At 35.9% G+C, this 26,828-nt stretch overlaps 1 protein-coding gene across 4 annotated transcripts in view; it reads left to right on the top strand.

Annotated features, from left to right (window-relative positions):
- The window catches only part of VPS13B (vacuolar protein sorting 13 homolog B), a 430,899-nt gene that overhangs the window by 187,484 nt on the left and 216,587 nt on the right, over positions 1–26,828 (top strand). For 3 of the 4 annotated variants that reach the window (XM_066178010.1, XM_066177992.1, XM_066178015.1), the window contains 3 exons: positions 6,818–6,927; positions 13,474–13,621; positions 26,685–26,812. In XM_066178010.1, coding sequence (XP_066034107.1) covers positions 6,818–6,927; positions 13,474–13,621; positions 26,685–26,812 — 386 coding nt within the window. The remainder of the gene's footprint in view (positions 1–6,817; positions 6,928–13,473; positions 13,622–26,684; positions 26,813–26,828) is intronic. The other variant, XM_066178000.1, reaches the window with a different exon arrangement.

The following is a 26,828-nucleotide window of genomic DNA, read 5'->3' as shown; positions in this document are numbered from 1 at the left end:
AAATTAGGAAATTGACTCATAGTTTCTTCAGAACTCCAAATATTTCTTACTTTAATGGAATGTAGTCTCCTCTTGATCCATGAGAGTAACTGTAAGTGGTACTGGTTCCATACAGAAAATGGAAAGAAACAGCCTTGATGTTGCAACATGTATCTGAATTCATTTTAGCTAAACAAGCTAAAATTCTCAAGCCTTTAGTAGCATTTTGAAAACCTGGTCAGGAATGATCAGTTTAAGAACTGAGAGTCAGACTGATGATCAGATTTATAATAGTGACTGTTAAATAGTTTTCTAGTGGGATTTTAGGAGGAAAAGACAAAGGAATCAGATTTTGATAGAAATCTTTGTAAACTGCTAGTCTGCGTTACTGAGTTTCTGAATACCTGCTTTCGTAGCGTTGTGTCCATTAACAGCCTCTGCTTGGAGTCAGTTTGGGCCACTCTGCAGTGTCTGACTGGATACACGGCTCTCTGAGTGACTCAAATGTTATATTTCCCCAAATTCTTTTATGAATAAAACAAAGTCTTCTATACACTTCGTGTTTTTGAAAGCATTCAAAATTTTTTACTCACTGACAATATGGTTTTGAAGTCCTTATAGTATATCTTTCCTTTGTGTCTGTTTAGTCCTTTCTGTCAGTTGAATTTAGAGTTCCTCATTTTCCTTTTATTTACAGAATAGTAAGTATGACGGTTAAGTATATAAACAACCTAAAAGTGAACAGGAGGAAATGTTACTTGAGTGAGATATTCTTGCAATAAAAACATAGAATTAATGAAGAGGTGTTATGCAGCTCGGCATAGGAATGTTGCCTTTTCATAGAGATGATTCAGTAATTATTTAAATAAAGCTGATATTTCTGTATACTACAGCTGCCTACACATTTTCTTTTTTTCTTGGTCTTTACTGCCTATTAAACTGTTTCCCTGAACCCACATCACCATATTCTCGAAGGGAAATTAAAGTTTTGATCAAATGATTTTGGAAAAAAGCAGCCATTTAAGATAACTTCCTTTTTGTTTCAAGAACATGCAGCACACAAGTTAAATATGAATAATCCAGCATTTTTTTTGAAAACTTCCAACTCAACATGTCACAAAATTTTTCCTCTGTAAGAAAGACAAAATGAAAAATGGACTAAGTTCCATTCTTAACATCAGAGGTGATGTTAAATAACTGAAGGTTGTTGTCCATACCTTGATATGGCTTGCTGCAGATTGATTTGCAGAAATGTGACTTCTTGTACACTGGAAAATGATGGCATACAAACAGCACTTTGTGTTAAACAGTTTTGGTTTTGCCCCGATTTGTTACATCTTTGAGTATACTTCTGTGTCATAATTCTGTAATTCAGCGTTTGTGAACATTTGGGTATGTATATTGATAAAGACGGGATTTTTTTTCTTTAAAAAGATGATGGTGACTTATCAGAACATTCAATTGAAATTAGGCCTGTCTGATTTAGTTATGAGTAACATAGGATGGACTCCTACATTGAATTTTTTCTATTAGCTACAGTGGGCCAATATATATGCCACTTAGCTGTGGCATATAACTTTTAACATCTGAATTCTATCTGTGGGTCCTGCTGTGTGATTTAATAACTGCATTTCTCTGCCCCACTTTCTCTATTTTTTAAAATGAAAATAATGATGTTGACCACCCCCCCCCTTTTTTTTTAATGGTTTTCTGCTATAAACCTCAATAGGAGTTAGAAGGTCATGATAGCAGTAGAAGTATGTTCTTTGTGAGTGTTTCTGAATATCAAAAGCTTTTTTAATTAAAAAAAAAAAAAGGAATGGTGTTAAAATCTTGTGGTGTATGTATTCTTGGGCAAAGAATAACTTGTATGAGGGAACTGTGTTTGTTATTACAGACCAAAGTCAGGCCTTAGTTAATGGGGAAGTGTTACTTCTTCTGTTTTAGTGAAATACTCTAATATTGGTCTAAGCAACTAAACTAATTGATCTCAGAGTTATTTCAAGCACTTGGTGAACTCTATGCAAGTACAGTAGACTTGGAGGTTTTTTCTGAGATAAAATTGGGATAATGGTTGCATCTGTAGGCATTCAAGTCAACCCTGAATAGAGAGACATGCAGACATATACTTCAGTAGTTCAACAAAAAATTTATTAACTTACGGTAGCAGCTATAATGTAAAAATATTTTTTCACAGTCACGTAAACTTTGACGTGGCTTGAAGTATCTGTTTCCCTTGTCTGACTCAGCAGTTGAGGATGAAGTGCAGGACAGTGTCTCTTAGATAAGCTGATTATTTTGCAAGACAGTTGTACTGGCTTTGTCCTTGATATTCCAAAGTAGACCAAAGTTGTATGATTTATTTTTATGCAGTGTAGCTGCAATTTTTAACTCTTCAGCTCTCATTCTTCATTTTGGGATGTTACTGAAAATGGCTGTGGTGCCACAGGATAACTAATTGGTAAAGCCTGTTTGGAATGTGGGTAAGCGAGCTATACTGGCAGTAAGCAGAGTAGTAAAGAGCAGTCTTTTTCCTTTAGTTGACTCCCAGGCTAAAATTAAACTGATTTCCACACTCAGGGATTTACAATGCATCTGCTTTGAGTCAGCCAACAGAAATATACTTTTATATACTTTCATAAAATAGAACTCTTCACTTGGATGTAATATGCAGATCTCCATTTTTTATAGTATGCCTTAGTAAAAATCCCCTTCAAAACAGTAATTTAGAAAAAGGTAAAAAAAAAAATTTCTTCTCCCAGGTATCATTTAAAATAATTCGATACTGAACTAATGATGCTAACTCAACCTGTTAGCATCTATATATCATTCATGTGTGTGTCCTGAGACATCTAGAAGTCATGAGGGCTCAATGCTAAAATAATTCATGGTGCAGTTTATATAGCAAGATGGTGTCATATCTTTTAAGTTAGTTACTGAAAATATACTTGTCAGAATTAGGTTTTATTGTAAGTCATTCCATTTGTTCATATTTGTGATCCTTCCCTTGTAGTAAATGTACATCAATTCAAACTTCAGTTTACTGTCGAGGTTTTTCAGTTCATGTTACTGGAAATAACATTAAGGTGTGTTTGGATACTGCATACACATAGAGCAGAATTTGCCAAAAGTTCTGCTAGGCTGGTCCTTTATTTTTGCAAAAATTCATTTTCAGGTGCATAAATCGCAAGTTTATTTGTCTGTTCTTCCTAGTAATTTTTTTTTCTCCAGATTGTTGGGAGAAACAGTGATGCAGTTTACTCATTCACAAGGTTTGTGCATCTCCAGAAAGTGGTTTTTTGCCAAGGGTTGCCACCTCACCTGTCCTTCCCAAAGTGCTCATCCACTTCCACATTCCTCTTTCACTGTCCTGCTTCCTTCATCTTTTTCTTGTGTCTCTGATATCTGAGGCCCTTTCCTGTCGAGATGACTGAACATTCCTCAGCTCCGCAACTCTACTGTTGGACTCTGCCATATTTCACCCATCCTGCCTTTCCCACTGGCCTGTGTTCTTTGCAGCTGTGTCCCCAGGGTGGATGTCCTCTTCCACTTCACCAGAAGTGAAGCATATTCCCTTTTTGCCCCACTTTTTTTCCCCCCGAGTATCTATGGAGGGAGCCCCTGGCTCGTGACCCCTCTCCTCCCGGCTCCTCCCGCGGCCTGTGCTCAGCACTTCAAGTGGGAGGAGGTGGCAGCGGGGCCAACCCAAGCAGGAGGCTGCAGTTATCTTCTGCAGGCCCCTGTCCCTTGAGAAGAAAAGTGCTGTTGTTGCAGCTGTCATCATCCAAGGAGACTTGTCAGGAAGCTCATGCACAGGATGAGAGTGCCAAGTGTCGCTGCGCTCTGCTGCCTTCTCTTCATCCTCCTCCTCTGCCTGACTGCAGCCTCCCCGTCTTCTATTCCTTCAGGAGAGAGTGGGAATTTGTGAAGGAAGGAAATTATTTGCCCAAGCTGAGCCTGGCAAATGACACCATGACTCAGGAAATTCTCAAACATTAAAGATTACACGGTGTTGGGTCCAGTACTTATTTTTCAAATCTGTTACTAGATAGATGTAAGATCTGGGAAGAAAACCCTAGTACTATGGGACTAAGGTCTGCTTTTTTTCTGAAATGTAAATTTAATTAAAAGGAGTAAAGGGGGGGGGGGGGGGGAAGAAATGAAAGTTCTCCACAATCTTAATGAAATCCAGGGAACTTGAGCATTGCATTTTGATGGAGACAGAATAGCATTTAATTTTTTTTTTTTAAGCATATGAGGAGTCTGCTTCCAGCTTTGAGCTTGATCCTCAAATCAGTGAGAACTTCCTTAAAAACTGGGAAGAATTCTTATTTCTTGACATGAAAACAGGAGGCAAATCTGAGAAACTTTTTTTACTAGATAATGATTTTGAAGAAATCTGTTATACAGAAAACAACTTTACGTAGGTGATTAACCTGCCCTTAAATATAGTGGCTGAGTAGCAAACACAGCGGTACCTTTCACTAATTTAGTGTGACAGAAGTGGCTTACTAGGAAGCCAAAGTTACCTGGCGGTCAAATTGGAAGGCAAATAATCTAACTGCTTATCTGAGTGCTTCTAGCAGGGTTTTTTTGTTTTATTTTTTTAATATCCCAGGCACAAGCTATCGAATGACAACTGGAAAATTGTTTGCTATTGGTGCTGCCTTACTGTAGAATTTTATGGGATTGTGCTTGTGTTGACTTAATTGAAGGGACAGTTTCAGTTCAAAGGTTGACTTAATTGTATTGAACTTCATGGTTGTAGCTATTTTTTTCAGCAATCAAGAAACTATGTTAAGTTACTAGGATGATGTGCTAGAGTAACACCATATTTTTCTTTTCAGGAGTCTGCTAGAAATGTGGGATTTTCTGTTGACTTTGCCTGTAGACTGCCTTTATTCTGCACTCACTGGGAGGTCTGTCTCCCACTTTTCATATCACATGGATATTAAACCTTTCATTAAGTATTGCTGACAACAGGCAGTGTCTCCTAAAGATGCAGCATTCTTTTACGTTGGCGTATAAATATCCTATAGAAGATAATGATTGCAGCATGTATTTTGTCAATCCTCTGTTACCTTTTGCTTCCTTTTTCTAGTTTCCTGCACATCCTGCCGCAAGGGATATTCACTACTCTTACTTGCATGTTACCCCTTTATGCTTGACATTGGATTTTCCTTTAACTGCAGATTTATTTCTAAGGTTTATTGCTGACATTTAAAACCTTCAGCTCATATGGGCTAGTCTGTGTATAGGAGTTTCTCACAGTGTGTGTTCCAGCTCCAAGCCTGGGCTAGGCAGATGATTTATCTTCGTGTATTTCTTGACTGCCATTTTCCCATTGTGCTCATCAGGCTTTGCTTGTGTCACCCCAGGTTGGTGGGTCTTCTGCCATTTGGAATTCAGCTGGTTTTAAAATTCTGTTAAATACAATAAACTCATAACTTATATTTTTTTAATTAATTTCCCATTTACGGTTTTGCTGATGTGTCTTTTGAGGCACATGTTTTTTTGGAAAGTACATTGAATTGTGTGTCAAGCTTTCTGAATGTATTTGAGTTTATTATTAAATTCAGATTGCTGCATAATTACATTGTATACCGCAGAGTAAATGTCGTATGTATTGCTTTAGGAACTATGATTCTTGGTATTATAGAACTACTGTAATTCTGTGGAATTAGGTGCTGGGATCTTCCGGTAACCAGGATTTCTGTTCTAAATTTATTTTGTTATTTATTTCTTTATTTCATATATTCATTTGTAGTAAAATTGCAAAGCTTATTTGAAAATATAACTGATGACTACTATTTGCTACACATTTTGAGATTGTTGATACCTTTGTATTCCATTAAGCCATTTGCTTCTGAATTGTACAGCTCTGTAATTATGTTCTGCTGCAATAGGTACATTATCTGTACTATTAGAAAAAAAGCTTCACCAATGTATGATCAGATTTTTAATAGAGATTTAATGGAGATAGTGCTTCATAAGTGGGATTTTAGTGTGCATGGTTTGATGTATATGCTAACATTTCTGGGTACTGACATAATTTTTCTCCTATTTTAAGCCTTAACATTTTCCATGTAAGGTTTTCTTGACAAACATAAGAAAATCAGAAGTTTATTTTTAAGAAATAAAATTGTCTGTTGACTGACAGTTGCCCTGTCTTGTAATCCTAGGTCCTAAAATGTGAGAGTAAAGAAAATAACATATATTGTAAGGCTTAAGAAAATCCTAAGAGCTCACTGCCAGTGTTGTCAGTTAAAAATTTTGCCTTACTTTGTCTAACTCATCCTCTAAAGAATATTCATGACCATACTTCCATGAAAAATGTTTGTCCTGAGCTTTGCACAGCTAGTGTAAAGTAGGCCTGTCTTTATTAAAAATATTCACTGTCCTAGACAATGGGGGTTTTTTAATTGAGGTTGTGCATTATATTCTTCCCTTTCTGTCAGGGGTCTTATTGATTTATTCTTTGCAGAGGATTAATGTTGGCTGAAAATCTGAGGGAAGGTGTTGTGTGTGTTCAGTTATACAAGCAATTTTGTGAAAATAAGCATTTTTCTTGGCAAAAGGTTGTAATAGGTACAATCATAATGCAAGTTGCTGCATTTTTTTATGTGTGCATGTCCCTAACACCGGTAGTGCTGGTAAGTTTCTCACTTTGAATATGTTATTGAAGTTTATGCTTTAGGTATTATTATTTATTATATATGTAGTCCAAGCCTAACAAAAGTCTGCATTAAAGATGATTTGTGTGCAAGGAAACTGCATACATATAAGGAGATTCTTGAGCAGGTAGTTTACATTTTTTTCTCTTTTCTGTGGTGTGCAGGTGCTGTTCTCTTGTCCAGTGTACAAGGATTAGCAATTAATCTTGATCCAGTCCTGTATACATGGCTTGTCTACCAACCTCAGAAACGAGTTAGTAGACACATTCAGCAGGTATGTATTTTTTTGGGGAAAAGGGATGGGGAGAGGGGAAGCTTTCACTTCTGTATGTGCCAGTAGCACATTTTTCCAAGTATTTGTGTTTGTTTCTGCTTCCTTGTTGTTTGTTGCGTGTACTGTTGATCTTATTTTGAATAGTTTAAAAAGTAAAGTTGGCATATTAAAATTTCAATTTCACAACTTTTTCATTTTTAATTAAAAGAACAAAGAAGGTGGGTTTGTGATCACCTTCTAGGATCATTATTCTGCAGCTAATTTCAGCTACTGAGACCTCATAAGCCTTGAGTCTGAATAGTACCTAATTTTTAAAATTTTGGATGGTCTATCAAACAATTGCATAACTGGTTAGAAAGTCAGGACTCTTACTAAACCCCATTTTAATAGATGAACCCTACAGTTCATAACTTGACAGCAGTGAACACTGTAGCAGATTCAGTATATCATGTCAAAATACATATTTGCATACGATGTGCTTGAAAAAGAAGAAGCTGAGGCTGTGAGTCTGTGTGGTGCAATGGTTTCCTTGGCATGCTCTTAACCCTAATTTTCATGCCACATATTCCTGACCTGAAAAGAACACTGGTTTAGCCTTATACTAAACTTACTTATAACTGTTGCTTGGCAGAATTTCCTAGAACTTAGGTTTGCTATTATTGATCAAACTGGTGGTTTGTGTCACCAGTGATGGTCTGTTTCACTTATAAGTGGTCAGTTACTAAGGAATTTTACAAATGTGAAATTTTTTCAATATTAGTCTCAGAACTGTAGAACACTATGTACATCAGAGAAGTTTCATTCTGGGCCCCTGAAGTGGGAGGATAAACATGGCTTGGAAACATTTGTTTCTTGTATGCAAATTACTATGTTAGGTAGTAATTGTCAAACAGTAATTTGAATTCCATTAAGCTCATTCTGCATCTGAAAAACTTCACTTTGACAGTGAAGCTTTAATATTGTTTTAATGAATTTACTCAGTTTTTAAATGTATTGTGTTATTCTTCATTCCTGTATCATAACTGGAGCAGCACAATATGGTGCATGTCTTTTGCTAAACAAACCATTTATCTGCTTTTTACTGTTACATAGCCTTCTAAAATGTAATCAATCCTTTTTATCCTGCTTCTTTCAAATGTTTGTATAAAAGTCTGTCTTTAACATCAGTGTATTTAATCAGCTGTTAGTCAGTGTTTTCTATTTTGATACTGGGTGACTAGATGGGTTAAGTGACTGCAATAGGAAACTTGTTTGTCCCTGGTTTTGATCATCAGTGGCAAAATTTTTAGCCAAATTTTGTTTATTTTGTAACTCGTGTCATTACCTCATGTAGCCTTCAAAATTTTTTCATCATCTATTTGAGATTAAAATTACTGCATCACAATTCTAATGTTATTAGCATTTAAAATGTCTTAGCAATTTGAACTTATTTTAAATATGAGTTTATAAACTCAATTGTCAATGTCATAACATTTTCATCATTAACATGAGTGTGGTAATGGATGCATGTAATAATGCAAATTAACGTGTCTGTAACAGTCATGAAGAAACTTTATTTGAAAAGTATACCTGTAATAAATTATGCTTAACCATAGACTTTTTTCTTTATGTAATGCTGTAATTATCCTAGAATAAGGATTCTAGTCAAAGTTAGGCCTTGTGCCTTCTTTTTTGGAAAGCTTAAGCTCGTTACCATAGTCTAGTGTAACCAAACAAAAATTCTCTATAAAATGTTCCTGATTTTTGAACATTTAACAGCCATAAGGTACAATGCTTTCAAGGAAGAGTTATGGTCAAAATGTTATTGATTGGTAAAGCTCTTACCTTTCTCTGTTCTAATTGTCAGTCTTACACAATTGCAAGAGAAAAAAAAAAGAAATGCTTTCTTTAGAAGTTCTTTGTATGATTCAGAGACCTTAAATATTAAGATATTTTAAGTTTTAATGTCTACTTAACACAATGCTTTTGCTCTGTAATTTTGAGTAGGTCAGTTATGACTTCTCTCTGAAGACACAGAGCTAGAAAACCTTTCAGTAAATTTGGTGCTGTATGCACGTCAAACTCAAAACGTTAGCATATGATAAATGAAAAGTTAAATGAAAGTATTAATTTATTTCAGTACTATAGTCATGTAAACTTCTTCTTGCATACAGGATAGGGCTGGGGCTGGGATTGTCTGGATCCCCACAGGGATGGAGCACCAATATGTATGAACTTCTTTTTTGTTTGCCTTTTAACTATTTTTCTGGGAGTTTGGGTTTAGGTTTATAATGCCAATTTGATAGTACATTTATTTTACATCTGCTGAAATATTCACCATATCTGTTGTAACTGGTTTTAATTGAAAGCATGACAAGTTACAAATACCGATCATAATAAGCTGCATGTTTACAAAACTCACAATGTTCCAGTGTCTCTTTGGCTTCACTAAAATTTATTCAGCTAGAGCAGAACAGTGGCTGACTGCTGTGCTGGGGTGTGGGGGTACATGCAGCCCAGCGAGGATCACCCCTCCTCATTTATTACTGTCGGACTATTGCTAGACAAAGCTCTCGTTGCATCTTACTGCCTTATACTTCTGCTCTCAGAGGCCCCGTGAAACTGCTGATGGAATGCTTTCATCAGTTGGTGAAAATGAGGGATTTCTTGGCTGACATCAGTCCATCACATTCTTTGATTACAGGTAGTCAGTTATCAGTCTTTTATTTCAGCAGAACACTTTTCCAATATCTGAAGTGCCTACCTGAAGCAGTCATAGAATTTCATCTGAATTAGCAAGTTCACCTGCCAGGAAAGAAGGTGGTTTCATGCACCCCAGGGCTTAAGCAAGTCTTCTTATTTAGCAGTTAGTTTTAAATAATGCAATTTTATTCATTCATTTTATTTTAATTGGGAGCTAAGACTAATGCCTTGCTTTGTTTGAACTCTCTGAAACAATTTAAGTGTACTAGTAATCTTAGAAATGAAAACAATTAAGTGTAACTCAGTAGTCAAGCAGTGATTGCATTTTCATGTCATTAGAGCTTGTTGCAAGGTAGACAGGGTGTATCCTCCTTGCTGTCACAGCTCATTCTGGTGCGGTTCAAACAGTTTTGTAAGTAAATGCAAATATTCTTCTCAGAGCTAGATAGTGATTGCATGAGAGTGATCTTGTACGTTCAATAAACACCATGTATTGAGCAAAAATGCCATCTGTCCCCACTCCAAGGACTTAGTTGATTTTTCTTCCTGCTTGCTGGTTGCAAGCTACTGCACCTGTAAACATTGGTCTGTGCACATGCAGCATCCACCATGTGGGATAATTTGGTTTAGTACCATCTCAGGGACATCAAATCATGTCTGGCCTCAAGCTTTTGAATTTGACATTTCACAAGCCAGTGATAATGTTTAGGTTCCTATCTTGGAATATTCTTTTGCCTTTGGTTTATCAGGGAGATGACTGTATAGGTATCGCTTGAATGAAAGTTATTCGTCTGCTCAGTTGTTCAAGTTTTCTATAAAAGTAATTTCTCATGCTCCCAGATCTGTCTACAGTCTCTTCAGCCTCACATTTGTGGGAAAATATAATCTAGAAATAAAATATTTAATTACAAAAAATCGCAGGGAAAATAAAATGTTAATTCACCTGTGACAAATTAGTCCTCCTCATAGATATTTTAGCTTTAGTTAGTTGGCATGTCTCCACATAAATCAGGAAATGCTTGGCCCATTGTATTTTTGGCAAGCTGTTTTTTAGCTATTATTTTTCCGAGCCTTTCTCTGATTTTAGATCTTTATCATTTCCAAAGTCATGTTGACCACATAGTATGAAGTTAAAAAGAAAAAAAATGGTATCTGTTGATCTATTTGCATGCTTAAATGAAATGTATGTGTGTGTGTGTTGTGCACACATACTTGACATGGTATGTAATGTGTCAAATTATTTGTGCCAGTAAAAATTAAATTTAGAAAAGGATTGCTCTTCTGTAGTTTTTCAGCCTCTGCTTAAAAACCTAATTCTAGTAATTACATTTGAAGAGTAGTAATCTTTCTTATTTTGAATTCAGTGAATTGCTATTATTTTAGTATTCTGTATATAATTGCCACAAAACATTATTGCATTGGTAAAAATGTCAGTATGCTGGAACAGAATCTAATTTTTGACTTTATGTCAACAAAAGAGTCTCATATAAAGGCTGCTGTAGTTCCAGAACTTCGTTACATGTTCTTTATCTTCTATAACACTACCAATTAGTAAACATAAAGCTTAATCCCAAGTAGGTGTATTTAAGCTTTACTACATGCTATTTTGCAGCTGGCTTTTTGGATTCTTGTGATGAAATGCTTATGATAACACTAGCCTGCAATGTCTCCTTTCCCATCAGATTCATCTTCTCCTACAGCTGTGGGGCTCTTGTCATCTGCTCTTTCCCAAGCCACAGTTTCCTAATCAGTTTGCGGCTAAACCCCAGATCTTGATGATCCTTTTCCATCTAGTTCAACACTGATCTTTCATCTTCTGGATTCTTTTAACCAGAAACCTTTTGCCAAAAACCTGACAAGATTGTATTGGGCGTCAGCAGCAGCAACATCAGGCTTGATTTTAGTGAGCAAAGATAAAACAGCTGTTTCATTGTCCAGATCAGCACTCAATATTTGGTCATAATTTTTTCCAGCTTTATCTGGCTGCGATAGCCTTGATATTTTTCACTTTTTGACTAGTAGTGTAACTTATTATATTTTGCTGATCCATTTCTTCAGTGGTTCAGAAATAGATACAGCTTCTTCAGGCAGTATTTCCATCCTATTGTCTTTTGTACTGTCCTGTATTGTCTGCATTCATTCTTCAGAAATTCTTACTTCACTTTGACAAGTCAGTGTTCTTGCAATGTTACATCCAGAATTGCCAAATCATGGCTCAACAGTTGCTGTCATGAGAAGGATGCAGTTGGCTATGCCTTATGAAAGTCCTATCAGATAAATTGCAAGATTTTGAAAATAAGTGATGTAAAATGTCTGATAAAAGTGCACAAGACTTCAGATCCTCTCCCTGTATGCAAGTGGGAAGTATTTCTGTGGTGTAAAGGTTATCTTTTCAAACCTGATGAGGATTTTTGTTGTTATAACTAGAGGGTACAGCAAGGTGGCATGTTACTGCATTACATAAAAACTTTTAGTGCTTTTGGAGGCAAAGCTAATGGCTGTACATTCAGAGGAAGGGGGAGAGAGGTGAGAATTTCGTTTGTCATTGAAATTAGCATTTTTCTATTAACTTTGCATACCACTGTATATATAAATTGATTGTTTTCACTGGAGTAGGATTAAATAGTGGATCGTCTTATTTTAATTTACTTTTATAGTGGAAAATAATGAAGGCGTTTGGAAGCCATTCTCCTTCAGTTAAATGATTTTCTGTTTGTTTTGGGGTTTTGTATGTGTGCACATATTGCACACTGCTTGATCCAGTGATCTGTTTTCTATTGGAGAAAATTTATAAGCACATTGCCCGCCTCACACGAATTTGTTTCCCACAGAGATTCCTAATGCAATGTGTGAGGTTTCTCATTACGCAGTTATATGGATTACATTTTCACTCCAATACGAACAAAATTTAATTACACAAAAATTAAGATGCGTGTAATCCCAGTGTCTGATCTTTAGAAAAAAACTTTGTCATCTTTAAATGATAACTGTCTGCAAAATCAGTGGTAGAAATATTCTGCTTTTGTCAACTGGGGTGCATCTGCAATTTACATAGCAGAGGATGTTACAGCAAAATATTAAGAACCAACTGTATAGCAGCATTGAGGATCAAATTGTTTCTAATGGTTTTGTCTTTTCTTGCTTGCATTAATAAGAAAGTAGCAACAAAGCCAATAGACTATTCATTTGTTCCAGAATCCATGTGAATTAATACACACCACTCTTCTCTGATTGTAAAACAAGGATGCAGTCCTTCAAACTTTGTTTTAATGCCTAAAGTTTTGTATTTTTGTGTATGCCAGCAGTTTCACATTTTGAGCAGTTTTTCATCTATTAATATACTTGAAAGTCACAACAGTTGAAAATCAATAGCAGTCAGTTCAATCTTGTATTTAAAATGTTAGGAAGAAGCACAGTAATATGGAAATATCAACACATCCCATATTTTGAAGTTTTATGAGGGTTAATAAGTGCTTTTGGGTCTTCATATCTGGCTAGAATTTTCCAGTTTCCATTAAACATTTAGATAATTATTTTACTTTGGTCATCAGTCAGGTTTACTCCTATGGTTTTTGGTTGGCTAGCAACCATGGTACTCTTAAGTTAGTTTTATTTCACTTTTTTGTTTTCATAGAGCTTTTCCTCAGACTAACAGAACTGAAATAAAGGATTACAAGTGCAAATCTGAATGTAGCACTTCGTTTCAATTTGCATTCAAAATATCTGTGCTGCAATCAGTGGTTCAAGTTGTCTTCTATACATTTCCAAATATGTACTTTAAAACATGTTTCTCATGAAAATGCCATAATTCTATGTTAATTGTGTTTTGAGTTTTAGTGGTTCATGAGGTACTTCTTTTTCCAGCAGTCTGTGGGAGCTGTTCCGATTGGTGTGTCAGTAACTCGAAAGAAAGAGGACGAAGCATCAGTTGGAAGTGCACCTTTGGCAAGGCAGCAGTCAAACCAAGCCTCTGAGTATGCCAGCAGTCCTGTCAAAACAAAAACAATAACAGGTATATCACTTAATTGAAACTATCCATTCTGCATTTGCAACCTCCCTCACTAACATGGTGCCAAAACTGAACAGCATCAACTGTGCAAGTACTAGGGCTCAACTTTCAGCTTTAGAGAAATTAAAACTTATTTTAAAGTTAAAAAGAATCAAATGTGTAGTTTTAAAATACATGCTTATTTTTATTCTCATTTTTGTTTAGTGCTGTCTTTGGGGCCCTGATAGTCTAACGTGACATATGAGATAAAGGAGATCTACTTTCAATAGAATATCTGCTATTCACCTTGATATTTAGTCCATAATTTTGTCAGACTTCACACTGTGATTAATCTCTTAAGTTCAGTCAGTCTGTTTACATTGCTTAAAGTCTGGAGTCTGTGGAAGTCAAGATTTGTGCATAAACAGTTAAAATTTATGTTAAAATAAATTTTATTGTTGTCAAAATCACTCACCCATGTAAAGTGCATCTGTTGGCACTTCTGCTTATGGAGTTCAAGATATTTTTTTTAGGAGTATTTTCTGGCCACTTAAGAGTCTAAAGTCTTCATTACCACTAATCAAGATAATACCAAGGTTTTCTTGGAATTTCTGGTGTATTTATTCATATGGTACTGTCTGCAAGTAGTAAAGTAGGTGATCATTCAAAAAAAATTACTGTCCAGCTGAGGCTTTTAATGATCCTTCTGAAATACACTGAACAAATTCTCTTTTCCTTTGCATTGATGTTTATTTCCAGATTATCATGAAGCACTTCAAGGTGGTGTCTGCTGAAACTAATACTGCAGTCTTGTTCATTAATGGTAGTTAAATGCTATTTTCTGATTAAAAAGGGGCTAACCCAGAAAATCTGTTTGCTGAATATTAGTGGGTTGACAGGTTATCACTGGTAGTAAGACAGCAGATTAATTCTGAGGACTTCCATTTCATTCATTAACATCCTATTTTTTTAATCCATTTTTTTTTACAATTCATTCATGGATTTCCTTAATTTTTGCCTGTGATGAAATGACTGTACCAAGCATATTCTTCTTTTAACTGTATTTGTCATTTGCTCTGCTTTATCAACATCATAAATGGTATGATTTGTTTCTTCTTTGCATTAATTCTACTTGTGCCTGCAGAACACAAAGGTGTATTTCACTAGAAAAGCTTTCACTATTTCGAATATTTGACATTCAAATCCAGCTATTTACATGAATAGATTCTAGATTATTTTTTTTAAATTTATTTAATCAGTTTATAAATAGTAGTTATGTAGTTTGCAGAAGTAGCTTTGTACTTGGATTTTGAAAACTGGTGTCCCAGTCAGGTACCTGCTCATCGCAGTAGCCCTTTTAGTTCTTCAGTATTTGTTATTCTTCACTTTGAATATTAGTTTTTCTGATTACACCAGAATATTCTACTAATAGAAAACATTATTGTTAAAAATGTATGTAGTGGTTTGAAAGCAAAACAAATGAGAGGCTCCAAGTCAGAGATAGAATTTAATAGGAAGAAAGAAAAAAAAAAGGTAAAATAAAATAGATGCAATAATACGAAAGACCACTGACAGAGTCAGAATACAGCCTGAGTAGGGTGATGGAAGCAGTCCAGATGAGGTGATCTTCCTGAAGCAGTGATCCCATAGAAAGGTCCGGTAGCTCTGTTCCTCTGGGAATCCAGTGGGTAAGGGCCCCCTGTACTGTCCCAAACCCCAGATTATATCCAGGTGAGAATGCTTGGCTCCTCCCCCTGGGCAGAGCATCTCACAGTGGGATGATGGGTCATGCAGGGGGTCCTTGATGGCCCATTAAACAGAGATAGCTCCTGGAGGGAGTTATCTATGAGTCATGGGCAAGGCATCTGATGGACCATTAACAGAAGATAATGGCCCAGAGGGAAGGGGTCTGGGAAAACACTGCCTCACCTGGATTCAACAGTTCATGAAGATGGTGATAGAATACTTTGTGCACATCCTATACTACAACTCAGGACAATCTAGAAATGTCATGGATGCCAGTTGTTGGGGTTTTTGGGGGGGTTTTTTTTGGGTTTTTTGTGGGTTTTTTGTTTTGTTTTGGTTTGTTTGTTTGTTTGTTTGTTTTTTGGTTTGTTGTTTTTTAGGGGAGGTTTGTGTGTGAGAAATAATAAAATGAAATTATAAAGTATAAAAAAATGTCATAAAAGCAGAAGTAGGGTTTCTGTGCCTCTCAACTTCTTCCACCTTTTTAGTTTGAAGTCATTATCAAGATCTGTTTTCAGTTACACATTCCTGCAAAAATGAAAAGTTCATTTGTAGATTTCATTTGTTATCTGCCACTTACTTTACTAATTCAGTGTATCCAATAAGTTTGGCCTAGGTGCTGTGGATTTTTTGAAATTAAGTAGATATTTGGCTTCTCTGTAAACAATTTTGCAGCATAGGATTTGATCCTGTGAAATGAGAGGTGATGGTGCTAATTTTTTCAAGAGATAACACTGACTAAGAATTTTCTTTATTTGAATTGGAATCCGTCTTCTAAGAAGAGACTATTGAATTTGGTTTTATTGATTTTTAATTGTTAAAATTGTTGAAAAATACTACTTTTTTTTTGCATGTGAAGCTACATATACATATCAGAGGGTCTACTGGGTTTATTTTTAAGCGGCAGCGTGCCTGACACTACTGTATTGAAGGACAGCCTGTTGTTGTGGTTTAACCCCAGCCAGCAAAGCAGCCACTCACTTATTTCCCCAGTAACAGGATAGTGGAGAGACTTGTAAGGGTAAAAGCTGGAAAACTCATGGGTTGAGATAAAGACAGTTTAATAGGGAAAGCAAAAGTCAAGCACACAGGCAAAGCAATACAAGGAATGAATTCACTGCTTCCCATGAGGAGGAAGGTGTTCAGCCATCTCCAGGAGAGCAGGGCCCCATTAGGTGTAACAGTGACTTGAGAAGATGAGCTCCATCACTCCACACGTCCCCCTCTTCCTGCTTCTCCCAGCTTTACTTTCTGAGCATGATGCCACATGGTCTGGAACATCCCTTTGGTCAGTTTGGGTCACCTGTCCCAGCTCAGGACAGGTGTTGAGTCTCCTCCGATGTGGCCCCAAATTCCTCACCAGGGTGGCAGTACAAGAAGTAGAAAAGGCCTTGGCTCTGTGTAAGCCCTGCTCAGCCATAGCAAAAACATCTCTATATGATCAACCCTGTCTGTTTTCAGCACAAATTCAAAACACAGCCTGTAGTATCCACTGTAAAGAAAATTAACTCAGCCTAAACCAGCACACTTGTATTTTAAAGTGTTTATGTATTTGTTATACTCTGGAGATAAAATGGTGGGTATAATATAGCTGAAATATTTGATATTTATGTGCAAAAAGTGTGAGTTAAAATATGAAATTAATGTCAAAGAGCAAATGCCTTGTATAGTAATGAAATTAATTAGAGATGCTCTCTGTCTTCTTCAGTAGACCACACAGATTTCCCTTAATTAAAAAGAGTCATGTCCTGCTGCAGTGCTATGCAAGTTGGTTCTGTGTAGTCTCCTGAAACTTCGTTTGATGTTGGAATCTTTTCCTGTAGGGTTTTCTTATGCCAGGTTTGTCAAAATCGGCTTTGTAGTGGAAAATTCAGGGGACAGTAGAAGCTAACGCATATTTTGTGTCACCAAAATAAAAGGTCTCTGATTACAAAGCCGCCAGTTACAGAGGTTAGAAAAGGTTGGATGTATGCAAATTTGAAAGGTGAAATCTCATTCTGTGTGAAGTTTCAGTGGATTCTTTCTTTGAAAATGTATTTTTTTTACAACTGTATAATGTTTTGGAACATGATGAATGAGTGACCATAGTTTACTAAACTGAAGATAGAGTGCCTGTGATCCTTCTTTCTAATTATTTTGGATCCCAAAGTCCCACCATCTTTCATTTTATTTCCTCTTTTTAAATTTCACTTACTTTCTATCTGAGTTTTCTTTTGTTATTTCTGTCACCTTTTTATTGCAGGAATACCACTCTGATGATAGATCTAGAACGTCTAATATTGCCAATTCTACAAAAGCATTCTAGGTAAAGAGGCAGTGAGTCTTGTATACCTCATATTTATTAATCATCAAGGCTATAGCTACACATGTTCTAAGTTTTCAGAAAACTGAGATCTTACAGTGATACTTGTATGTACATTATGCATAGTCTTTGCACATTGAAAGATTTAATCTTAAAATCATGCTGTTCAAGTGGTGATTTCGAATTAATTCTTTTCAAGTCTAGCATGATCTCTGCAGTCATTCCCTTGAGAACTACTAGGAACCAACCCCATGTACTAAATCAATGCAGTTTGTAATCACAGCTGTAAAATTATTTTGAACATTGATCTTGATTTCAGTTTATTAGTTAATGGCTGCTGACCCCTTGCCAAAAATGAAGCATGGGAAAAGAGCAAAACTAGTATCTATATGGCATCCGTCTCTAAAAATCCAGGCTTTCTGCTCTGAAGTCTCAAATTGTAATTTATAAATCTCCTTAACCACAGAGGCTTCACAACCAGAATAAGATAATAGAATATGTGGTTTAAATCTGACATGATGTGGCTGTGAACAAGGAAAGGGATAAAGAATATTGAAAAAAAAGTTTACATCCGTATTTCTGTCAACCCACTTCTCCCATTCTCAGCAATTCAGCAGTTACATGTTTGTTCAGGGATTCACAGACCTGTAGCTGTGCATAGAGGCAGAGCTCTCATGTCTGAATAGACGCAAAATGATTGCTATATTTGTGTGCAATTCTGTAATATATGTAACATACTTATGCAAGAAGATTGTATGGACCGTAGTAGATGAATAGAGCATTCTTTGAAAGCTGTCTTGGGCACCTGTTGAAAAATGATTTAAGCCCAAGTGTCTATTTTCACACATTCAAGATGTGTGTTTGTTCATTACTAAAATAATATGTAATTTTCTTTCATATTTATTAAATTATTATAATTATTTTCACTGAGTGTGAAAAATATAGCATTTTCCATGATCAAAGATGAAATTGGGTGTGGGGGTTTTGTGGTTTGGATTTTTTACTGCCTCCTGATGAGGTCATTTTTTTTAGCCATGGCAATGAAATATAATTTCACTAGCATCTACCACAATCCGACATTTATCAGTTTGGAGGTAACCATGATATCACAGAGCCAAATTTAACACTATGTTAGGCGGTGTAATCCAGTGACTATATCTAATTTTTCAGTAACAGTGGGAAAGTAGCCTCATACATGTTCTTAGTAGGATGAAGGCCTTTAATGAAAGAAGCTGCTTTAGCGAGGCTGAAAAGGTTATTGATTTTTTGTAACTCAGAAGCCTGAAAGTCGACTTTTCTTATAGCCAGAGAACAGGTAGGTAGATGGAATTTAATGTATCTTCTAAGAAAAAATGAACTTTCTGGTTTTGGAGTGAGCTCTTTAAGCTGTTACGAAAGCAGCTGAAAACTGAATGCCTTTTCCCCTGACTGAACATACATTTGTAAAACAAAATTTTACTGATCTGTTATGCAACAGTGAGATGTTTACTCATGGTACAGGTGGTGACTGCATTTCAGCCCTGTCATGATTGTACATCAGGCCTGCAAAAGCAGGCAGATGTTTTTCATTGCTATGTCTAGCACCTGACTTCTCCATTTTATTGTCTGGTGGACAGATTGAAAGAGCATTTGCAAAAGAGAATTAAACAGTGGTGGCTTTGGGGCAACATTTTTCATAGACCAGGTCTGCACTTCACAGTCTTATATTTCCAGCACAAATTCAGTATTTGTTCAAAGTTCGAAGCTGAGAAGAGAATCCAGCCTTGTTTCCCTCTGCAGGAAGTTTAGGTGTGTTGCATAAGGGTATGTGCATATGGAGACAAGTGAAGGATATAAAAACATTGCATTTTGAAAAAAGTCTCTTGTGTTTTGAAACACTGATATTTTGTTCCCTGGAATTATGTTCTTAAAGAGAAATAATAAATGGGTTTGAAAGCTTTATAAATGCTGTTACACCTAGTTTACTATTTGTATTTCAAGTATATGGAGGATGGTGTCATAACAAAAAACCTGAGTACTCTTTTCTTAGATAGACTTTATATTTTCTGTTCTGTATAAATCACCTGAATTCTAACAAGGACAGAGCTTCTTTTGCCATTTCCTTGCTGGTTTACCCTGCTTACTTATTTTCCCACAACTTGCAGAAACTTTAGTATCTTTGAAATATTTACCCTTTTGAATTTGACCAGCAAACACCTAAGGAGCTACAAGACAAGCAAATGAATTGCGTGCATATGCAGGGCTTATGGGATTGCATAAGCCTTCTTTCCATAGGAAACTAGGCAAAGAAAGATCCCCATGTTTCTTTTCAATCTCTTCTTAACATTTGATATAGTGTAGATACAATAAAACTTGAATTGCTTGTTAGATGTTGACTATAACTGGAATTTCTTGGGGTTTATGGGAAGTGTTAGTAATTCAATTTTGAAAGCTTGACTGAAGGAATTCCTAAAATTCCTTCGAAGTGTCCATGAGATATTTCCAAACTACTATTAAATACTTAGGCATAAAACTGAAGAAAGGACAAGGCTTTAAATTTAGACACATCTCTGTTTTATTTGGAGCAGCTGATGCTAGACAAACTGATATTTTTATCTGGAGTTTTATTTTAAGTTAATAAAGATTTTATTGAAAAGTTCCAGCGTAGTAGAATAGGACTTGTACTTAGCAAAACTGAATGCAGTTACTGATTATTGTTAAAGTCTGACTAGAATGCGTAGTTAGATTCCTGCTAAAATGAGCTGTTGGAATGCAAAACCCTGGCAAATGTGAGAGAAGTCTGGCTGGTGAGAAATCAATGGATTATCTGAAGTATTTGAATTAGTAGGTCACTATTTCTGCTCAATGAACTGAGTGATTATCGTTTATTCATGCCTACTATGAAATGTATGACTGATGATTAATTTGGTAAGAAGAATGAATCTAAATAGATGCTAAATAGGCTAAGTAAAATACTTGAAGGAATAAAAAAATCAGGAATTTAAATCTGATGCACATTTACCTAGGGTGCCTGAAAATACTAAAATTTTTATAAATGGGCTTTAGTTCTTGGATTATTTAAAAGGAAGGTGTCCAGGCACAGGTGATTTATAGAAAGTTTTAAATGTCTGGACAGTCACATATCTATACCAAAAATGAATTTTTCTGAGTTTTGTCAGCTAGTAAAATGTTTAACATTTTTGATAGGGTGGCATGATTTCTTGAGTTCACTGTGTGGATTTCAGAAACATTAGTAACTCCAAGCCAATGTAGTATATCAGACATTATTTCTGTATGAACAAATTCAGTGTTGACAGAGAAAAAGTGGTTGTTTATTTTTAGATTATATTTAGGACACTAAAGAACTTCCTGTGTATTTTTAAAAAGGTAGGGTACTAGTCAGAATTCCACATTTATCAGAACTTACTGCAGATCCAAAAGCTGAAATTCTTACTTCATGGTATAAATTGAATTTGGAATGGTTAAGTGATACTAAGATAAATTCAGGCATGGATTTTAGATATGAAAACACGAACATCACATTTTTGTAATTACTAACCTAGTAGCTCAGTTTGGCCTCTGAATGGCTGGTTTTGATTTGTACAAAAGCGTCAGTCCTCTTTTATTTTTGTTCCCAGAACTAAATAAGTATTTTTTGCCAGAAGTAGTGCAGCAATCATTAGGAATTTCGTGGGAGAAAGTGCTGACCATAGGCATTCCCTGGCCAACACACACTTTCACACAGAAAGATCCTTTCTTGTTGCACAACATTAATATCACATTTGTCTTTGTTTATTGACATATGTTAAAAGCCTCTGTGTTTTTTAACACTTACTCTGCTGTTAACTCATTGGGTGAGCACACAGATTTAGTCACTACACCTCTGTGCTGCCATTTCCCTGCATATCAGGGACTCACCCTCAGGAGTTGTCAGGGACTCTGTCGTTCAGTTGTTATCTTGATGAAAGTAATGTATTATCTGCACTGTTAATAAAGTAGAATGCAAAAATGCTCAAAGCCCAGTAAAGAAATTATTTATGCCAAGACTATTCAGTATGCTTGCAAAATATCACGTATTTTTATAAGCTTAAAAGAACTTCCTGGTCATTTAAATAATGCTTTTATTCTCTAACATTCTGACAGAGAGTGTAAACTTCAAAAAGTAATTAACATAGTCTGTTCTTAGAAAATTAGTAATTCAAGTATCATTCATCCAGGAATGGGAGTGTAGGGAAGAACTTGTCCTATGACACCTCAAAAATAAAATGCGAATGTTAGTGAAAGACTTCTGAAGGGTAGTAACGGTTCAGAAAATATTGATAAATGCATTTTTGAGCTTCTCTGCATGGTTTCAGTGAGCTGCTGCTTTGATTAACTTTGAAATTGAATAGTGGGAAAAATAGTGCATTAAGGTAGGAAGGAAGTATTTTAAAAATAACTCCTTTGTGCTTTTGCAGTTCTTTGTATTTGTAAAATGTTTTAATATTAAATCACAGAATAAAATTGTTTAATGGTTGTGTATTATACTGGGAACACAATTTCCTTGGCTGTCATACATACTTACGCAAAAGTGTGGATGATTTTTAATGCCTTCAAATACCTTTATAAACACATGCTAAGTTCTGTTGTGTTGCAAGTATAAAAATATAAGACTTGTGAGGAAAATTGGAAGGCAAACCTACGGGCAAACAAGCTTTTAGGTAATAAGTTTGACTGAATTTTTTACTTCTATATAGTATTATACTCAAAACCAGAAATTTGCTGATTTACAGAAAATTGCAGGTTTTTAGAAGGTGGTGGCTGTTTGGGGTTTAATTAGAGGGTATTTTTAGGGATTTCTTACATATTAAGGAAACAATTCATCTTCTGTTAAATATATATATGTGTGTGTGTGTGTGTGTGTATATATATATGTAGGCCATTTTGACTTTTAGGGGGTTGTTTAAAGTTTGAATTTTCTCCTCCACAGCATTTTGATCTCATTTCTAATCCTTTAGACCCCTTGATTAGTTCCTTAGTGTTGCATTTGTTGCAAACACCTTAGTATTTTTGGGTGTATTTTTTAATGGCAAGACACATTTAACTCAAGAAACTGAATACCTGTTAAAGAAATCCCAATGAGTACTTTGACTCCATGCGACCGCTTCCAATTTTAGTAGAGGAAAAATCTTCCTAGAAAAAGAGCGATGTGGTCGGACAACACTTTCCTCTGATTGCTTTTTTCCTTCAGTGTGTTTTGCTGTCACGGCCTCTTGGTAACTGTGGTCAGTCTCTAACAGCATTTTCCTCAGCTTAGCTCCCTTCTGGTGTGTGAGAAGCTGTATGACCGATGATGTGATGGTGGAAGGAAAGCTTACCCAGCCTGTTGAGGTCATGGGACAGACACGTTCTGAGTGGGGTCATGAGACGTGATGGAAGAGAGAGTCCTGCTGCCTGCCTGCCGGGCTGTGGGCTTGTCCTGAGGGAGGAGCACTCTGAGCTTTTGGGCAGCAGTCAAAGGGTGGATTTGCCTGCAGCACGATAACCTTTTCCAGCCAGAAGGAAGCTGCTGCCCTCTTAGTGCGTGAGGGGTCTGAGGCACACAGTGGGACAGGAAAAATGAGTCCATCTTGTGCCAGAGAGATTGAGACCTGGTAGGTCTGGGCCACACTGAAATCAGAAATAAGGGAGCTCCCTTCAGTTTAACTGCTAGCTGTAAGGAGAGAGGAAAGCATGAGGCCATCAGTGCCTACAAATTTTTTCTTCAGCCCAGTCATGGAAGTCTCTGATATGTGTTTTTTTTCTGCACTGAATTATTTGAGGAAATGTCTATTTGTCCCAAATCACACCTCAGAAGTTTTCTTTTCCCTTTTGTATTTCTAAAGTCACTGAATATTAATAGTACAGAATAGTGTCATTTTCACAAAGTTCTTTTTATTTTCACAACTTACTTATTTTCTGGATCAAAGTTCTAAAAAAACTCATTGCCAGTAGGCTAAAAAACACAAAGAAGGAGATATTTATCTATGTAAGAAAGACAATTTTAACTGGAATTTATATCTGTAAGTGTTGCTTGGTGGCATCTCCTACAAAGTGACTACTTTAATGATTGATTTTGCAAAACTTGGAACTCCCCTCCCCCTGTACTTTAACCAGAAATTGTGAAATGAGTTATGAAAACTGCTTCTTCAATGAGTCCTTTTTTTTTAAAAAAAAAAAGTCTGATCATTACCAATGTGTTCTGAAATTGGTAAGTACGGCAGCTTATGTGTGATTGATGTGGTATATATGTTTGCAAAAGCACCAATTAAACAATAAGGGACTAAAAGACAAGAGTAGGAGCATTTTATGTTCCTCAACACTGTTTTGTTTTTTTTTTTAAGTTCAACTGGTACAACCTGAAGCACTCCCCACTCAGGTGTTTTGGTTTCTTTTTCCCTCATCAATTTGGAAGCGTTTCATACAAATAATATTTTCTATCTAGCTATTGCTGACTGGCACCTGGGTTGAACACAAGACTGATTACATTGCCAGGAAATGTTTCAACGTTTTCAGTTCAGTAGTAGCTAAGTAGCATAATTATTTCAGGGAATTACCTTCGTAGTGAGTCAGGTGAGGCTGATCCAGTGTACATGCCTACTGTAGAAGACAAGCCAAACACACATGGTGGCCACACCTGACAGTGTTTGAGCAAGTGTCATCTCCTGATCTCCCTGCCTGATAGGGAGTGAAGACACTTCTTTTCCAGCATCCCTTCAGGCAAAATTCTGGGATTTACAGTACAGGGAAAAAAAAAAAAAAAGAAAAAAAGTACTGCTTTCTTCCTTTCTCTTCAGGAGTTACTTCTTTGCTTGTTTCTTCTTTCTATTCCAATATACTTTGTATTCCTTTCCTATTTTTCATGGTTTATGGTTGAATGGTTCCTTAATGTCTGTTGGGTTTTGCAACTTTCATTTTTTGATCTCTTTGTTCAACCTGAAGGGTCATAGTGAAGCTGGTTTTTATCGTGGATATTCCTGGAATTTTGCAAATTTTAATTAGATGTACATGAAGAAAAACAGGAGAAACATCAGTCAGTTAGTTTTATTTTTAATTCACAGATTGTTGTTTCTAGCTATTCTGCTAGTTGAGAGAGAATTAGCACTGTTTGTTTCCCTGCAAATAAAATATGGGAGATTAGAGCAAAACCTAGCTTTAAATCCCACTCGTGAGGGAGGCACTTGTTAAGTGATGTAGGATGTTGATAGTCCCCGCTGAATGCATTGTAGGTTTACATTGTGTTTATCTACTCATCCTGAACTGAAGGATCCCACCTGTGAAATCCCTGGAGTCTCCCAGTGACTTTGTGTGCCATTCTGACCCTTACCCACACTGTGTTCTAGAGTTCTGTGCTTCAATGACTCCTATTTTAATATTTCTTGGTACTTGAGCTGTTCCTGATTCTTACCCTGTAGTGTTGGGCCTGACTATGCAGAAGACTGCATAGAAGATGGTGTGAATTGAGATGGGGTAATAAGTTAAAGGAGAACAGCTATTCCTAGACTAATCTCTTTGTTTTAACTTAATCTATTTGTAATGTGGATGGAAGACATACTTCATGGCATAAAGCTGTCCATGTGAGACGTTATAAAACAGCTATTGCACGCTGCTTCTCCAGATGGACAATTTACATGTTTCTCTCTCCAGAACAGCTGACAACAAACAATCCTGAAATGTCACGCTTTTTTGCACTCTCACGATCCAGTTTTCATTCCATATCCTTCTAACATATCCATAATTGGAGCCAGGAATCTCTGAGAGGACTAATTACGCTGCAGCCATAAAAATCCTCTTTCACTCTTTTGACCACCTCTCTTTCTGAATCTTTGGATTCTCCATCCGTTTAATGAAGTGAACATTTCTCTTTAAGATTATTAAAAATGCTCTTTGTTGAGGGACTTTTTCTGATAATGTTATTGAGCTCTAGCCTTGATGGGGAAAATATCACAAATTAACCAAGCTAGTGACATTAACATTGCATTCTCATGGCAGAAGTTCACCACTTAGATGTTTCAATCCTAAATCTTTGCATGTTTCATTACATTAATGAAGAACCAGTGATGTATATCAAGGGCCATATATTTTTGCTTTCCATAGTTCAATTGAAAGCATAATTTTGTCTTAAGGATTTTTCTGTAATTTTCATGCCACAGATTTCTCCTAGCTGTAAAATTGGTAGATATAAATTGTCACACACTGATTTTCAATTTAGTGTAAATTTAAGTCATGAAGCCTTCATAATTTATTCCTGCAGTTTTTGTCAGCTCAACAACGTGTAGACCAAAACTAGTTTGTTAAATAAGCTAAGAGTAGTTCTGTGGGTATCCCAAAACACAAGGAGGATATTCTGTAAAACAAATCAGAAGGAACTATGCGCCACTCACCGTCCTGTTTTGAAGTTCTAGTGTGCTTATATTTAATTTAATGTTTCTAAAATCTTTTAATGTTATTAAATAACTAACAGTTTAAGGAAATGTCTCTTTTTATTAGAAAACATTGAATTTTGCTGAAATATTTCATACTTTATTACCTTAAAAATTGACAAAAGTAAAAAAATAGTTTAAATTTTATGCCTTTTTGGAAGCATACTCAAAATTTTTAAGGGAATTTTTCAAAGAAAACAAATTAAAGCTGTTATTTAATATGGTCTGTCATTTCTTACAATTTTAGAAAGGTGACACTGGCAGCAATGTATGTGAAAACCTCTTGGATTTCAACTGCATCGTCAAATAGGTTATCGCACTTTGAAAACTGTCTTAATTTGTTTAAGTCAAACATTCTTCATAATATTTTCTTAACAGTTCATGTTGAAAAAGTTGGAACATTTGATTTTATTGTGTTGTATTTCTCACAAGAATTAACTGGTGCAGTTGTATTGACAAGTTTAAAACTAATACAGAGACATTATTATGATATGCATAGTGAGATATACACAGTGAATGAAAGACTCTTTCAGAATGTAAATTGTTTTTCCTTGCTATCAGTAAGTATATTATTTACTTAGATATTATTTTTGTATCTGACTTTTTTTGTTTGTGTTAGAGTCTCGTCCTTTGTCACTCCCTGTGAAAACCGTGCTGAACTCATCTGAAAGCTGCAGAAGTCCAGAAGAAAGAATGAAAGAATTTATTGGAATAGTGTGGAATGCAGTTAAGTGCCTTACACTTCAGGTAAGATGAAAAGGAA

This window comes from Chamaea fasciata, unplaced genomic scaffold, assembly GCF_029207755.1.
Source record: "Chamaea fasciata isolate MVZ Bird 193981 ecotype frontalis unplaced genomic scaffold, bChaFas1.0.hap1 SCAF_1, whole genome shotgun sequence".
Lineage (NCBI taxonomy): Eukaryota > Metazoa > Chordata > Aves > Passeriformes > Sylviidae > Chamaea > Chamaea fasciata.
Note: the sequence above shows the minus strand (reverse complement) of the source record. Positions and strands in the feature narration are given on the sequence as shown.